General features: G+C 33.9%; 1 protein-coding gene across 4 annotated transcripts in view; it reads left to right on the top strand.

The window, feature by feature from the left end:
* UBE3C (ubiquitin protein ligase E3C) overlaps positions 1 to 15,178 on the top strand; it is a 162,961-nt gene that overhangs the window by 82,281 nt on the left and 65,502 nt on the right. For 2 of the 4 annotated variants that reach the window (XM_021009644.2, XM_021009640.2), the window contains 3 exons: positions 1,109 to 1,208; positions 12,593 to 12,690; positions 14,122 to 14,254. In XM_021009644.2, coding sequence (XP_020865303.1) covers positions 1,109 to 1,208; positions 12,593 to 12,690; positions 14,122 to 14,254 — 331 coding nt within the window. The remainder of the gene's footprint in view (positions 1 to 1,108; positions 1,209 to 12,592; positions 12,691 to 14,121; positions 14,255 to 15,178) is intronic. The other 2 variants (XM_021009643.2, XM_021009642.2) reach the window with 2 other exon arrangements.

The following is a 15,178-nucleotide window of genomic DNA, read 5'->3' as shown; positions in this document are numbered from 1 at the left end:
TATGTCATGTAGTCTCATGCAGTAAGGAATCTGTGTTGCCTCAGTTTTCTGATTCAATGAAAACTTAATGGCACTGTGAGTGACCTTTTTACTCACATTTGGTAAATAGTATGTTGTAGCTACTTCACTGCGAAAAAGACATCTGTGGAAAAACAAATAAAATAGCATCCCCTTAGAGAATTATAATATTAATTTGTTATGAGATATATAATTTATTATTAGGAAATAGCCATATGTAACTTATTCTGGCTAATTATTGTTTGCCAAACAAGAGGTTCTCCCTGGATGAATCTCTATTGTTTTTTAGAGTACAAGTAAATAAGATATTTGAATATTTGAATTTGACAAGTATATTTGGATTGTTGAGATTTTATATATCTCATGAAGATATATAAATGTGTATATATATGTAAATCTATATACAAATATAAAAAAAGGAAAAAATACAAATGAGTTAAGACATCTGATCAAAGCAGGATTTATTCACATAAAAATAACTTGATTGGTGTGTAAATGCAAAGATTATTCATCATATCATTAAAATGTATATCTTATGAAGAGAGTTTTTTACCTTTTAAGATTTTGCTATGGACTTGAACTTTCTATCATCAGCAGAACATTTGTGCATAATTTAATTAATGAGGAATTGACAAAATTTACATCATTTCTTTGGTAACCTTATGATCAATTGCCATACTTCCAGTCATACTGCCTGAAGGCCTCTTGGACCTCAGCTTGGTTAACTAGTTTTCCTTTCTGATCACTGTACCTGTAAGTGGCAGTTTTTCCATTTATTTTGGAAAATAATTTTGTAACTATTATATACATGCACAAATGAGGTTTTAGCTATCAAGTAGAATAGTTAAGAGTTCAAGAATGTATGTATTAGGAAAAAAATCTAACATCATGTTAAATATAGGAAAAGAATACCCAGGGTGAGAAATAGAGGGTCTACAAGAATTTGAAGGAAAATATTTGTGATGCAAGTATGGGATGTTATTTGTCATAATTTATCAATACTATACCTTGTTTTAGCTTAAACTGTAAATTTAAAGTTTCAGATTTAATACAAGAAAGACTGCATTAACAGAGTTTGGTCATTGTACAGGTTACACAGCTCTATGTGCCATCAGCTAGACATATATGGAGAGTCCGAAGAATGGGAAGAATAGGTCCGTTGCAGTCTACCCTGGATGGTGAGTTCAAATGTGGGTTCATTTCCTTCTTATCTTGCTTTTGTTAACTGCTACATTATTGCCATGTTGAAAGTGCACATCTCCAAGCACCAGTAGGTACCCAGAGAACGATACATGGTTTTTCATGTCTTTTGCCTTCCTGACCCTATATGCTATCAATACATAGGTCATCAGGAAATGTGTTGAGTCTATTATCATGGGATGTTGTTGTTTAGTTGTTTTTCAGTTGTGTCCAACTCTTTGTGACCCCTTTTGGGGATTTTCTTGGCAAAGATAATGGAATGGTTTGCCATTTCCTTCCCCAGCTCATTTTACAGATGAGAAAACTGAGGCCAACAGGGTTAAGTGACATGCCCAGGGTCACACAGCCAATAAGTGTCTGAAACCAGATTTGAACTTAGATCTTTGAATTCTAGGCCTGGCACTCTGTTGTGCTACTTAGATGCTTTAATGTCTTATGATACTAAATTTTTAAAGGTCTGGAGACTTCTTGAGCTGTATCCTGGTCGTTTTTATCATGTATCCTATAACATTTCTTCATTTATAGATAATGAGTCAGTATTATGGTGTGGGTAGACTGCTAGCTGATGTTAGTGAATCCTTCAATAGACAGCAAACATGGAATAATAGATAGAAAGCTATCATTGGCACCAGGAGGACTTGGAAAGTCCTTCCCCTTATCTCTACAAGCTATGTGACCATGGAGAAATTGCATAACATCTTGCTGATGTACATTAGACAACTGCATCACATCAGCTGAGGGAGCTTCCATAAGGCGTGTTCCCTACAAAGGTAAAAATCATAGGTTTGATCCCCAAAAAAGGAAAGAGAAAACAAAATTGGTTTTAAAACCTACTATTAAAATTTTGTAGACAAGTAGCATTTTGATTATCTTCCAAATATTTTAATTTTTAAATTTCTAGTTCTCTCATTTCCTTAGTGTTAGTTCAAGTAACAGTATTTTTGTTTCCTGTTTCACATGGACACTTCTGAGTAGTATGTTGTTTTTTTGTTATTCCATCATGTCTGACTCTTCATGATCTCTTTTGGGGTTTTCTTGGCAAAGATACTGCAGTGGTTTTCCATTTTCTTCTCTAGCTCATTTTATAGATGAAGAACTGAGGCAAACAGGGTTAAGTGACTTGCCCAGCATCAAACAGCTAGTAAATGTTTGAGACCAGATTTGCACTTAGAGGAAGATGAGTCTTCCTGATTCCAGGTCTAGCACTTTGTCCACTGCCTTCCTAGCTGCCCCAGCATGTAGTTCAGGTTTCCTTATTTTCTAATGTGATAGTACTGATTAGAAATTACTTTGTGTAGAACTTTTGTTTATGTGATATTTAAGCTTAGAGTTTTTTCATGACATAATATGAAAGTTCCCTTTAGTAATTAGAATTTGAAAAACAATCAATTTGTTTTGTTACCATTTTGTTCTTTCATTTCAGTTGATTGTCTTCTTATGGATGATTAATACAGTAACAGTAAATAATACTTAGCAGGCCTCAATTTTTTTTTTAAAGATTTGAAATCAAATTCATTTGGTGCTTAGAGAACCTTCTTGGTAATATATGGCTATGTATTTTTATGTATTTATACATAAATATGTAAATAGAAGCCATTGCCTGATCTGTGTCTCAAGGATAAGAGCTTACCTGGTAGGCATTTGTTACAATTACTTTAACAAACACAAATTTTAAACATTTTGGGAAAAATTCCAAAGAACCTTACAAAGAAAGACAGAAATCTTGTCTGTGAAGACTTGAAAATCAGTGAAAATTTAAGTTCATGATCACAGGTGTAGGGTTTTTGCTTCTAGGTTGAGAAGTACATTCCAAAATCTTCCCACTTTTATAGTCAGGCCACAAGATAAGCCTGTTGCCTTGTGGTCCATTTAGAAATCATCTGCCTTATAAATTGGGGTAAGGCATTAGTTCTTTAAAAACATTTTTCTGTTATCCAACAAATACGTGCCTGGGGTAGGAGAGACATGCACAACATCCTTGTGAGGTTGGCTGACTTTATTAAAAGTCCTTCATCAAACAATGCTCCTTTTATTCAAGTTTTTCTAAGAACTGATTTGTTATTCCTGCCATTATTCTTGTTTGTAAGTGGCAAATATCTTTATTTTATAGGTAGAAAAACCTAAAGCACAAAGAAGGTAAAAGACTTTTTCTCCAGGTCACAAAAAGGAACAGATGAGTTGAAAATCCCTAATTAATTGATGATTCTTTAGGATGCAAATTCATTTAAAAATATAGATATAGATAGATCTTCTGTTTCTTTTTTTAATGAAAGTTTTATTTTTAAAAATTTATTTATTTTTAGTTTTCAACATTCACTTCCTTAAGATTCTGAGTTTTATATTTTCTCCCTCTCCCACTTCTCCCCCTCCCGCCACGATGGCGTATGATCTGATATAGACTGTACTTATACATTCATGTTAAGCATATTTTCCCATTAGTTATGATGTAATGGAAAGTTAGAACTAATGGGAGGAACCATGAGAATGAAGCAATAAAACAAAACAACAAAGGAAAAGGAGAGCAAATAGTATGCTTCCATCTGCATTCAGACTCCATATTTCTTTCTTTGGGTGTGGATAGCAGTTTTCATTATGAATCTTTTGGAGTTGTTCTAGTTTTTTGCGTGGCTATGAAGAGCCAAGTCTGTCAAAGTCAGTCATCCCAGAATGTGGCTGTTACTGTGTGTTCTCCTGGTTCTGCTCATTTCAGTTTATGTTAAGTCTTTCCAAATTTTTTTTGAAGTCTGCCTGCTCATCTTTTCTTATAGCACAGTAGTATTCCATTACATTCATATACCACAGCTTGTTCAGCCATTCCCCAAATTGATCCCCTCAATTTCCAGTTCTTTCCCAGCACTGAAAGAGCTGCTATAAATATTTTTGTACGTGTGGGTCCTTTTCCCGTTTTTATGATCACTTTGGGATACAGACCTAGTAGTGACATTGCTGGATCAAAGAGTATGTACAGTTTTATAGCCCTTTGGGCGTAGTTCCAAAATGTTCTCCAAAATGGTTGGATCAGGCCTCAATGTTTTTATAAAAGCAATTTAAATGATATCAAAGGTCAAAGTTTCTCCTATTTACTTATGAACAATATCTCACACAGTAGCTGATAAGTTAAAGAAAAAGCAGACAATATTCTGGACTTGAATCCAAATTATGATATTTAGAGAGCTGACTCACTTGAATAGTAGCCTTTAGGTAAACTATTACTAATCTGTTAGTGAAGAATATAAATAGTTAGATCTAGGTATTGTGTGTAAGCGATACAGAGTTCTTCTAAAGCATTAGTATATGCCCTTCTAATGATAAACTCCAAATTTCTTTCTCTGAATATTACTTTTAACAGGTGTTCTATACCTGTGGTAGATAAAGCATTGATATATCAAGTTTTCTTTTATATTGAAAAAGCACCCATGGTTTTGTCATCCCTGTGCATATGTCTCCCATATCTCTATATTCAATCATATCTCTTTCCTGAGCCCCAGTCCAGCGCATCACCAGTTGCTTCTTAGATAATCTGTACCCTGATATTCTATAGTCATCTCAAACTCAACATCGTGAAACAACTTGCAGTTTCATTCCACTCTCATAGTCATTGCCTTAGATTTCAGCCTTCATTGCCTCTCTCTTGGACAATTACAGTGGTCTAGTAATTATTTACTTTGCTTATAGTCTTTCGGTCTTCAATCCATCATCCACATAGCTCCCAAAATATTCTTCTGATTCAGCCACCCCTCTGCTCAAGAAACTACAATGGCATTTTCTTGCCTCTTGGATAAAATACAGATTCCTCAGTTTGACATTAAAAACCCTTCCGAAACTGGATTTTTAAAATACTGTACTTCCATATTGATTGCACATTACTCCCCTTGTACACTGTATGATTCAACCAAACTAGCCAACTTTCTATTCCTTATGTACAGTACTTAATCTTTCTCTAGTGCCTCTAACGTTCTTTCTCTTTACTTCTCCCTGGTAGAGTCATTAGCTTTGACCTCCTGTAGAAATTTCCTATCCTTTTTACCTAAGTTAAATGCTTCTCCTCTTCAACCTCCAATTATTTTTTACTCGGCATAATTTTGTGTGGAGGGATTGTGGTGTAGTCTATAGAACTTTAGTCTTGAGACCAAGAAGACCTAGGTTCAAGTCTCGCTCCTGACACATACTGACTGTGGTGCTGAGTCAGCTGTTCAACCTCTCAGTGCTCTAGACACCTGTCTGACAGATGATGAATTGCAGAGAAGCTGTTGACTTGGGTGGAATGAAACAATTTTTCTCTTTGGCGAGTTCCCCTATGCCAGTGATATTATAGATTCAATCCTTGTTCCTCTTTAGGTATATACTTATCTGTGTAAATGTTGTTTTCTAGAACTTAAGAACCTTAAGGGCAGGGACTATATTGCTTTTGTTTTCCCAGTGTCCATCATATTGCCTGATACATGATAAGCATTCACAATTTCTTGTTGAATTAAAAGAAAAAATAAATTAAAACAAATTAATGTAAAACGCTTGATCCAAAGTATATAGTAATTCAGTAGGGTCTTTTTTTGGGGGGTGGGGCGCCTAGACAGTGGGGTTAAGTGATTTGCCCAGGGTCACACAGCTACTAAGTGTCTTATGTCTGAGGCTGGATTTGAACTCTGGTCCTGCTGACTCCAGGGCTGGTGCTCTATCTACTGCGCCACCAACTGGTTGTTTTTCTTAACTCAAGCTAATGAGCAGTGTCAGCTGACTAGGTTAGTGTCATATGCAGTTAGAGATGGTACTGATAAGAGAAAATTGTGTAGCCTTTTTTCCTTTAATGCCTTTTAAGACATGATTAGATCCATTGACAATGTATAAAAAATAAGCTGTGGATTATTTTATAATCTGGCAAGTGATATTTTGTGAAAAAATTTGCCAAGTTTTAACTTTTAATTTTTTTATATATGAAGTTTTTTTCATATTTGAAAAATAAAAAGCAACCCCCCTTTAAGTTTCTTTTGAGTTATATCAGAATGTATTCCTCATCATTGAATTTGATCAATACACCATAATTATATTTGAAAAGTAATTAGACCATAAGTTTCCTTTTTATTTTCCTGTAATAGCCGTGAAAAGAAATTGAATTGCAATTTTGGTTCTATATATATATCTTTTTAAAATTTGAAGAGTAATGATACTTATGTGGATTTATAATAAAAATAAAATAGCCATTCTTGCTTTTCAAACAAATTGTTTGTATTGAACTAAAAAATTATATATTTTAAATTGCTTGTAGCTTTCTAAGTATAGGATTGTTTGTCTCCTTTTGCTAGTTTCTTATCAAAAATTCTTTTGTGAATGGTTTCTTCATTTGAACAGGTCTTACTTAGTTTGTATACTGTTATAAATGTTTCTTAGCAGAAATAAATGTGTGTTGAATTGAAAGGTCCAAGAATGAATGACCAGCAACTTTTAGTATGTTGTTGTACTCCACAGGTTTTCTCTAGTCTTGAGTATCTTATTTCTGTGCTGAGAGCCCGTGCTAATAATTGCCTGAGCTTAATTCTGAAGCGAAAGGATTTCAGCTTCAAGTGATATCATTCCAGAATTTTTCAGCTCCACAGAATTAATTTTAAAAGTATGATCAGCATAATGATATGGAAACAAGCAGTTAACTCTATATGATTTAGTTTAGTCTCACTTGCCTATATGGAATTAACCCAATGATTACAAAAGTATCAATGAAACACATATGGCTATATGTGTATTCCTAAAATTTTAAATAGCTGTGAATTGATGACTAGCTCATATTTCTCTTTAAAGATAGAAACCTTGCTGAAGAAATATAGATAAAATTGACAAGTATAATTGAATACTAGTAGTTAAGTGTCCTTTTCTTTTTTGTATGTGCATTTTCTATTAAAAAAAATCTTGTATCATAACATAGATTGAATCCAATTAAAAGTATTTGCCAAGTATAGTAAATTTATAATTAAAATACACTTGGTAATTAATCAGTATTTTCAAAAGGTTAAATACTAACATTTTAAAGGTGATCGTTAATTCAAAAAAGCTGTGAGATCTTGACATGCTAAATTATTACATAAAATGATAATATAATAGGTGCAAGTTTTAGAACATTAAAAATTGTAGCATTTTGGTTATTCAATTCAGTATGCCTCTTATTAATCTTTTACATATTGGCTTCTTTTTTTTTTTTACTAATTTCTTAACTAGTGCTCCCTTTCTTACATCAAAGAAACAACAAATAAAAAACATCTGATCAAAACCAACTAAAATATGAGCGCTATCTAATAATATATACAGTATTCCATATTCCTAGTCGCCTATCTCTTCAAAGAGTAGGGTGGGAGGTATGTTTTCTCAACTCAACCAAAATTTTGATCATTGTAATTACACAGTGTTTGTTTTTTTGTGTTTGTCCATTGTATTTACATTGTTGTTAGTAGTATGCTTGTTGTTGTTCAGTCATTTTTCACTCTTTTCCAACTCTTCATGACCCCATTTGGGGTTTTCTTGGGAAAGATACTGAAGTAGTTTGCCATTTCCTTCTCCAGCTCACTTGACAGTTGAGGAAACTGAGGCAAACAGGGTTAAGTGATTTGCCTGGGGTCACACAACTAGTAAGTGTCTGAGGCCAAATTTGAACTCAGGAAGAGGAGTCTTCCTGATCCCAGGCCTGAGACTTTATCTGCTGGGCCACCTACCTGCTCTAGTGGTGTGCTAGTAAATATTTAACAACTGGCCAGAAGAGGTGGTGGTAGAAATGTTTGTGTTACATACTTTTAAATTTTAATCTGCATTATTACCATTTTCTCCATCAGTTTCTAAAGTCTCAAGAAGAAAAACCTCCCCTATTTGCGATGAATAAATTTCTTATCAAGACCACCTGTGACTGCTTATGATTATGACATAGTCTGCTGACACTGCTCATTAGCTTGAGCTAAGAAAAGCACCTACTGAATTACAAAGGACATACCTTGGATTAAGCATTTTACACTAATTTATTTTAATTTAGTTTTATTCAGTCAAAACAATAAATCAAGCATTTGTGAACTTCCCAGGTGTAAATGCTTACACTGAAAATTTTAAAGTGCCTTTGAGCTGTCTGAAGCACACTCCTGATTGTTGCCTTTATGTATACTACTTTCTTGGTTTTGCTTAATTCTCTGAATTCTTCATATTTATTATTTCTTACATCATAGTGATATTGAATTATATTTACATAGTGTAATTTGCTTAATTTTTACCCAAATGATGGAAATCAACTTGTTTCCAGTTTATTCTGCTTTAAAAAATGTTGCTACAAATACATTCATGTGTATGGGATATTTTTCTGAGATACAAACCTAACAGCAGCATCTTTCAACAAAGTCATTTGGACATTTTAGTCAGTCACTCAAAAAAAACCAAACAGACATTCCAACTTATTTTCCAGAATGCCCTTATCAATTCATGTCTCCACCAACAGTGTTTTAGTGTCATTGTTTTGTGTGTATTGCCACATATTACATTTTCTCCATATACCCTATTCCTCACCCTTCCCCCTCCTTTACTGTTCCTGTCTTGTCATCTGGGTCACTTTGTTGAGTATAAAATGAAACCTTAGAGTTCTTTTGTTCCCTTTTCTTTTATTTTTTACTGATTTGGCATATTCTTTCACTTTCATATGATGGTTAATAGTTGGCAGTTTTTCTTTTTGATAACTATATCCTCTTAGTATTTGGACAGTGGAAAATGAATTTTTGTCTTCTACAGTTTTGTTAATTCCCTTTTTATTTTGGATGTCAGGTTCTTATTTGTTATTCAGTCATGGTCTGACTTTTCACATCCCCATTTGGGATTTTCCTGCCAAAGATAGGGCATGGTTTCTCATTTTCTTCTCCAGTTTATTTTTACAGATGAGGAAACTGAGGCAGGTGGAGTTGAGTGACTTGTCCAGGGTCACATAGCTTGTAAGTGTCTGAGATCTGATTTGTCCTCCTGACTCCAGACCCAGTACTCAGTCTATTTAACCACCTAGTTGCCTATCACATTCTGATTAGAGATATTTAATGCAAAGATTTTTTTTTTCTCATTTGATACTTTACATTCTCATCCTAGCTTTATTGATTTTGTTCCTGTAAAAGCAGAGGAATCCTGTGGGGATCCTTATCTGTATTCTGTCATAGATCCTCCGTAGCAAATTTACCCAGCATGTGGGGAAGTATCCTGTGGGTACAGGTGTTCGTTGCCTATTTCTTTGTAGTTTATGGTAGTGTAAGATTGGCAGCCATACATCAGTACTAGGAGGACTCCCTCTACTCTAGTGTATCTGTGATCTCATTGATATGAATGATACTTCCAGTACACAGATTGCATTCCAGGGAGCTAGGTGGCATGGTGGATAGAGCACTGGATTCAGAAAGACCTGATTGCAAATCCAGACTCAGACACGTACTAGGTCTGTGACTCTGCATAAGTCACTTATCCTCTGTTTGCCTCAGTTTCCTTAGCTGTGAAAAAATGGTAGCTGTTATTACCACTGCCACAACCACTCTCTCAACTATGTCCTCCTATAAAATCACCATAAGAGCCTCCTTGAATTCTCTTCTCATAGCATAGATACTAATAGAGCATATAGTCTTCTGATCTTCTTTTGGTTGACCCTCTTGTAATGTGATTGATCCATCATCTTCCCTGCTCCCCAATATTTCTCTGAGAACATCCTTTATGTGAGTGATATCAAACTCAAACAGGAAATGATTCTTGTAACTGCATATTGACTTAGAAAACCACAAATCAACATCATTGTTTGTTGTATTTTTTTGTAAACATTTCCCAATTAAATTTTAAACTGTGTACAGTGCAGAAGGAAGTTTTGCTAGTAATTGTACCCAGGGCAGTAAGTTTGACACCTTTGGTTTACATCACTTCTGTGTAATTCTTTCTTTAATGTATTGAAGCATATTCACCACCTTCCATGTGTGTTTACATTGCCCTTTGGTTGTTCTTCAACTTCAGTTTTAAGACTGCAGCATTCTCTTAATTGCCAGATTTAATTAATTGACTTAATTGCCAGAAACATGCTGTGCTAAAAAAAAATTAATTTTCTTTATTGGAAAAAAAGGTGTGTGTGCACAACAGTCAACATTATTTTCAAAGGAGAAATACTAGAAACTTTCCCAGTACATACAGTGGTAAATTAAGCAAGGGTTGTCCCCACTCACTATTATTTAACGTAGTTGTAGAAATGTTACTTATTGCAATAAGGCAAAAGGAAGAAATGAAGTGTATAAACATTGGCGATAGAGGGGAAAATGTATTTATTAACAAATGACATGATAGTTTTCATAGAGAATCAACAATAGAAAGTAATTAAGATAATTAAGTTCTTTAATAAAATAACAGCATAAAAATATAATCATAAAACTTGTCAGCTTTTTTTTTATAGGAATAGCAAAAACAACAAAGCAAATCTCCATGAGTCAGCTTACCAAGGCATTCTTAAAACTTTTACAAGTACAATAATAGAGGAAGAATTAAATAATTAGAAGAATATTCATTGCTTATGGTTGTACAATAGCAATATAATAATGTTTATGCTACCAAAATTAACTTGTAGCTTTAGTATTCCAACCATCAAACTACTAAGGAAAATTCATTTGGAGTAATAAATGTTATAGAATTTTTAAGGAGGTAGTGAAAAAAATAAGAGGAACAAAAGGAGCATAGCACTTTCAAGTCTCAAAGCATATTATAAAGCAGTAATGATCCCATCTTCCTTTAGATCCCAATTCAAGTGACACCTACCACATAAGAACTTTGGTAATTTAGCTGCTAGTGCCTCTATCCCCAAATTACCTCATGTCAATTTTGTCTTCTGTGTTTATGTATCATTTTCCCTAATAATATGTTAGTTTCTTCAGGGCACGAGTTATTTCATTCTTGTGTTTCTATCCTCAGCACTTAGCATAATACCTGAGACGTAGGTGCTTAAGAATTGCTGATTGAGTATATATAAATTCATTTCTTTAAGAAAGGCATTGGAAGTTAATCCAGCGTTTCTGTTGAATGATTTACAATTGCATTGTGCAGGGTTACAGTGTTTTCTAAGATACAAAAACACTGATAGTACCTTTCCTCTGAGATTATTTATACTTTGCTTTGTATATATCTTGTATGTGCGTAGCTGTTTTTTAGTGTCGTCCCATTAGAATATGAATTGTATGAAGGCAGAGACAATATTTTTGCCCTTTTTGTTTGTATCCTCAGCCCTTATAACAGTTCCTGACAGATATTAAATGCTTAATAAATGTTTGTTGACTCATTTAAAATACAAACACATCTAAGATAAGATCATATAAGTTTTGTAAATCTGATAGTCTAATTTCAGCAGTCTTATAGTACAGAAGAATAAAGGATTGCTAATATATGTGATCATTTTGGACAGCTTCATGAAGGAGCCAAGAGAACATTGGAAAGTATACTGGATTTAGGGCTAGAAGAATCTAGCATGGCTGAATTTTGAGTGAGAGTACTACTGCTTTTGCTAATTTTTTTTTTAAAATAATGTGTGGCCTTAGGGAAGTCACCCAACCTCTCTAGGCCTCAGTTTCTTCTGTAAAACGAAGAGTTTGGATTAGATTAGTGCTTCTTAAACTGTGGGTCATGACCTCACGTGGGGTTGCAACAACACAGTTTAAGAAGCACTGAAGGCAGGGGCAGGTAGGTGGTGCAGTGGATAGAGCTCTGGCCTTGGAGTCAGGAGGACCTGAGTTCAAATATGGTCTCAGACACACAACTCATGACACTTACTAGCTGTGTGACCCTGGGCGAGTCACTTAACCCCATTGTGTAGCCAAAAAAAAAAGTGCTAAAGGGATTGTGAGTGGGAAAAGTTTAAGAAGCCTTGGAATAGATGACTTTTAGTATCCTTTCTAACTCTGGATCTATTATCATCTGTTATTTGAGGTATCTCTTAAAGGATTGGAAAGGTAAATCATTTGGGAAGATTGAACAGGAGCCATTATGGATAAGAGAGCATTACATGAGCAAAGATACAGGGTAGAACAGATAAGAGACAAAATTGAGAAAGGAAGATAGGATAGGGTGAAAATGCAAAAGGCTAAGGTTTTTTCCCCCCCCACAGGCTAAGAATTTTAAATGTTAATTGCATAGGCAAAAGAACCATTGATGGTTTTGAGGTAGAGAAATAGCAACAACAATAGTAATAGTGACTTTTGGAAAATGAGTCTTGTAACAATGTGTGGAATTAGGATTGTAGAATTTTACAAAAGGAGTGATTTTGGGGAGTTATTGGAGTACAAAGCTGAGCTAGAGTGATGACTGTACAGATAGAAAGTTATGAATGAAATAACCAAACTTTAAAAATTTATTTTTATAGTAGGTCTGGAACCAGCACCACTTTCAGTATCCGAGGAAAGACAGCTTGCGATTCTCACAGAATTGCCCTTTGTAGTTCCATTTGAAGAAAGAGTAAAGGTAGGTAATTTTATTTATTTTGCATGTCTAATCACTGTATTTTCCAAATCCCTTATTTTATTGTTAATACGAAACGGGAAATGCTAAACACAGTTTTATTAAGTTGCCTACTCCTTAGCTGACTCTTTTATTTTAATTTTGTAATGTTAAGTTGTAGAGCATGGAGGGTTTTTAAAGTTTTATTTTTTTAACCTTAATGGAACCCTGTTAAATATCTAATGCTTATTGACCTATACTTTAATATTTAACTATTTCAAGTAAAATTCTGAAAAGATAATAGTCTGCCTGTAAACACATTCCCAATAGTAGTATTACAAAAAGAGTTAACTATTGTTTCCAATAACATTGTCTGATTTGTTAAGTAGTGCTATTTTGAAGGTAATTATTGTGCATTAGACATTCACTGTAAATACTGCTTTTAAAAAACATAAAGGGGTTGAGACACATTGTAATAAAACTTAAATATATAGACCACATTATAATTTGCAAAGTTCTTTACTCACAATAGCCCTGTGAGTTAGTTAGTGCGGGTATTATCTCCATTTTACAGATGAGGAAACTGAAGCACAGAGGCTAAGTGAATTGCGCTGCAGCTCACAGCTAGTAAGTGTGGGAGATGGGGTGGGCATCCAGCCTGTTCTCCTGATGCTGAGACTGGCACCTGGACTAGGACAGAATGCTCTTGTTTCAAGTGTATATTGATAAACTTAGTCACAGTATACATATCCTCTTTATGAGTGTTTTAGGAAAATGAATGCCCAAAAGTCAGATATGTTACGATGATGTAAATTTCATTTGTCATAACTCTTTTTTTTTTGGATTAGGTAGAAAATGGCCACTGGAGAGGTCCACCTTCCCCAGTCTTACTTTGTTTACTGAAAGGCCTAAAAGAATTTCTTTTAGAACTGCTGTAGTTTCTTATTTATGTATTTTAAAGGAGAAAAAAACCTAAAATTTACTCTACACTTTCTGAGCTCCCTTTCCTGCATCTTCTGTATCAGTTATTTTTGCATGTGTTGTTTCCTATTCTTGATGTGCATGAGTAGTTGGAGGAGGAGTTTTGGGAAAAATAACTTTAAGTTAATGCAAAACTTATCCTATTAAAATGACGTATATTTTTCCAGTTACCATAAATGTTTTATAAAAGGCAACAAAAACAGATTATATATAAGGTATTTTCTGTGACAGTATTGATGAATGATTATAAGAACAAGCATTTTCATTTGTGAAGTTGCTTTGATAAATATGATAAATATCAAGAATTCATTGACAAGGGATTTAGTAATAGTGCATTAAAGTGTGATTCAAATAATTATTTCTAATAATCATTTAGTTGACCTTCTACTCTGATTATGGACCAATTAGGAAGTTATCAGCTGATTTTCACCTAAGGAAAATATTGTAGTTTTGATTTTTTTTCTTTTTTGTCAGATTTTTCAAAGATTAATTTATGCTGATAAACAAGAAGTTCAAGGAGATGGTCCATTTCTGGATGGAATTAATGTTACAATCCGAAGAAATTATATTTATGAAGATGCTTATGATAAACTTTCTCCAGAAAATGGTATGTTTAACAATATTATTTTTTTCTGACAGTAATTGATTATGAAAGCAATAAGTTATGGAGATAGTGTTGCATGGTTTGGAGTAATTCCAACTGGGAATCTGTCCCCCTTCTTATCCTTTAAAGAAGTAAAATCACCTTTCTGGACCTTGGTTTCCTCTTCTGTAAATGAATATGATTAGTCTAGATGTCATTTAGAGGCATGCCAACTAAATCCATGGTCCTATTTTTTTTATTTGTATAAATTTGTATAAATTGTTACCTGTCTTGAAAACAGAAGAACCATATTGAATCTGATTTAAAGAATTATGTGTTGATAAGGATTAAAAATAGCCAGGTTTATGCAAAGGTAGGAAAATTTTTTCCTATTTATAGTGATTTTAGTAAATATTTTGAAATTTTAATATTGCTTTCAAAATTATAGATATTTCAAGGGTTGGTGCAAATTTTGTTTAAATTAAATACAAGTAAAAAAATTTTTTTGATAGAAGCAACAGAAGATATATTGAGCAACATACATGTTTTAAATAGTAAGTGGTGGGGGTGCTAGGTGCGCAGTGGATAAAGCACTGGCCCTGGAGTCAGGAAGTCTTGAGTTCAAATGTGGCCTCAGACTAGGCAGTTGATGCTTACTAGCTGTGTGACTAGGCAAGTCACTTAACCCTAATTGCCTTTAAAAAAAAAAAGAGAAAGAAAGAGAACATAAATAGTAAGTAGAGTATAGCCACATTTAGGTATATTTCCAGTCTAGCTAGTACAAATAAAATTGTAATCATACCCCTTGTTATTAAAAACGCTTTACAATTTTTCAGATGATTGCACTTAATATGGTATTACTTCATGCTACCTTTAGCAGCTAGGTGATGCAGTGGATAGAGTTTTGGGCCTGGAGTCAGGAAGACTTATTTGTAAGCTGACTACAGT

The sequence above is a fragment of the Phascolarctos cinereus genome, unplaced genomic scaffold (genome assembly GCF_003287225.1).
Source record: "Phascolarctos cinereus isolate Bilbo 61053 unplaced genomic scaffold, phaCin_HiC Scaffold_1;HRSCAF=81, whole genome shotgun sequence".
In the NCBI taxonomy this organism is placed as follows: domain Eukaryota; kingdom Metazoa; phylum Chordata; class Mammalia; order Diprotodontia; family Phascolarctidae; genus Phascolarctos; species Phascolarctos cinereus.
Note: the sequence above shows the minus strand (reverse complement) of the source record. Positions and strands in the feature narration are given on the sequence as shown.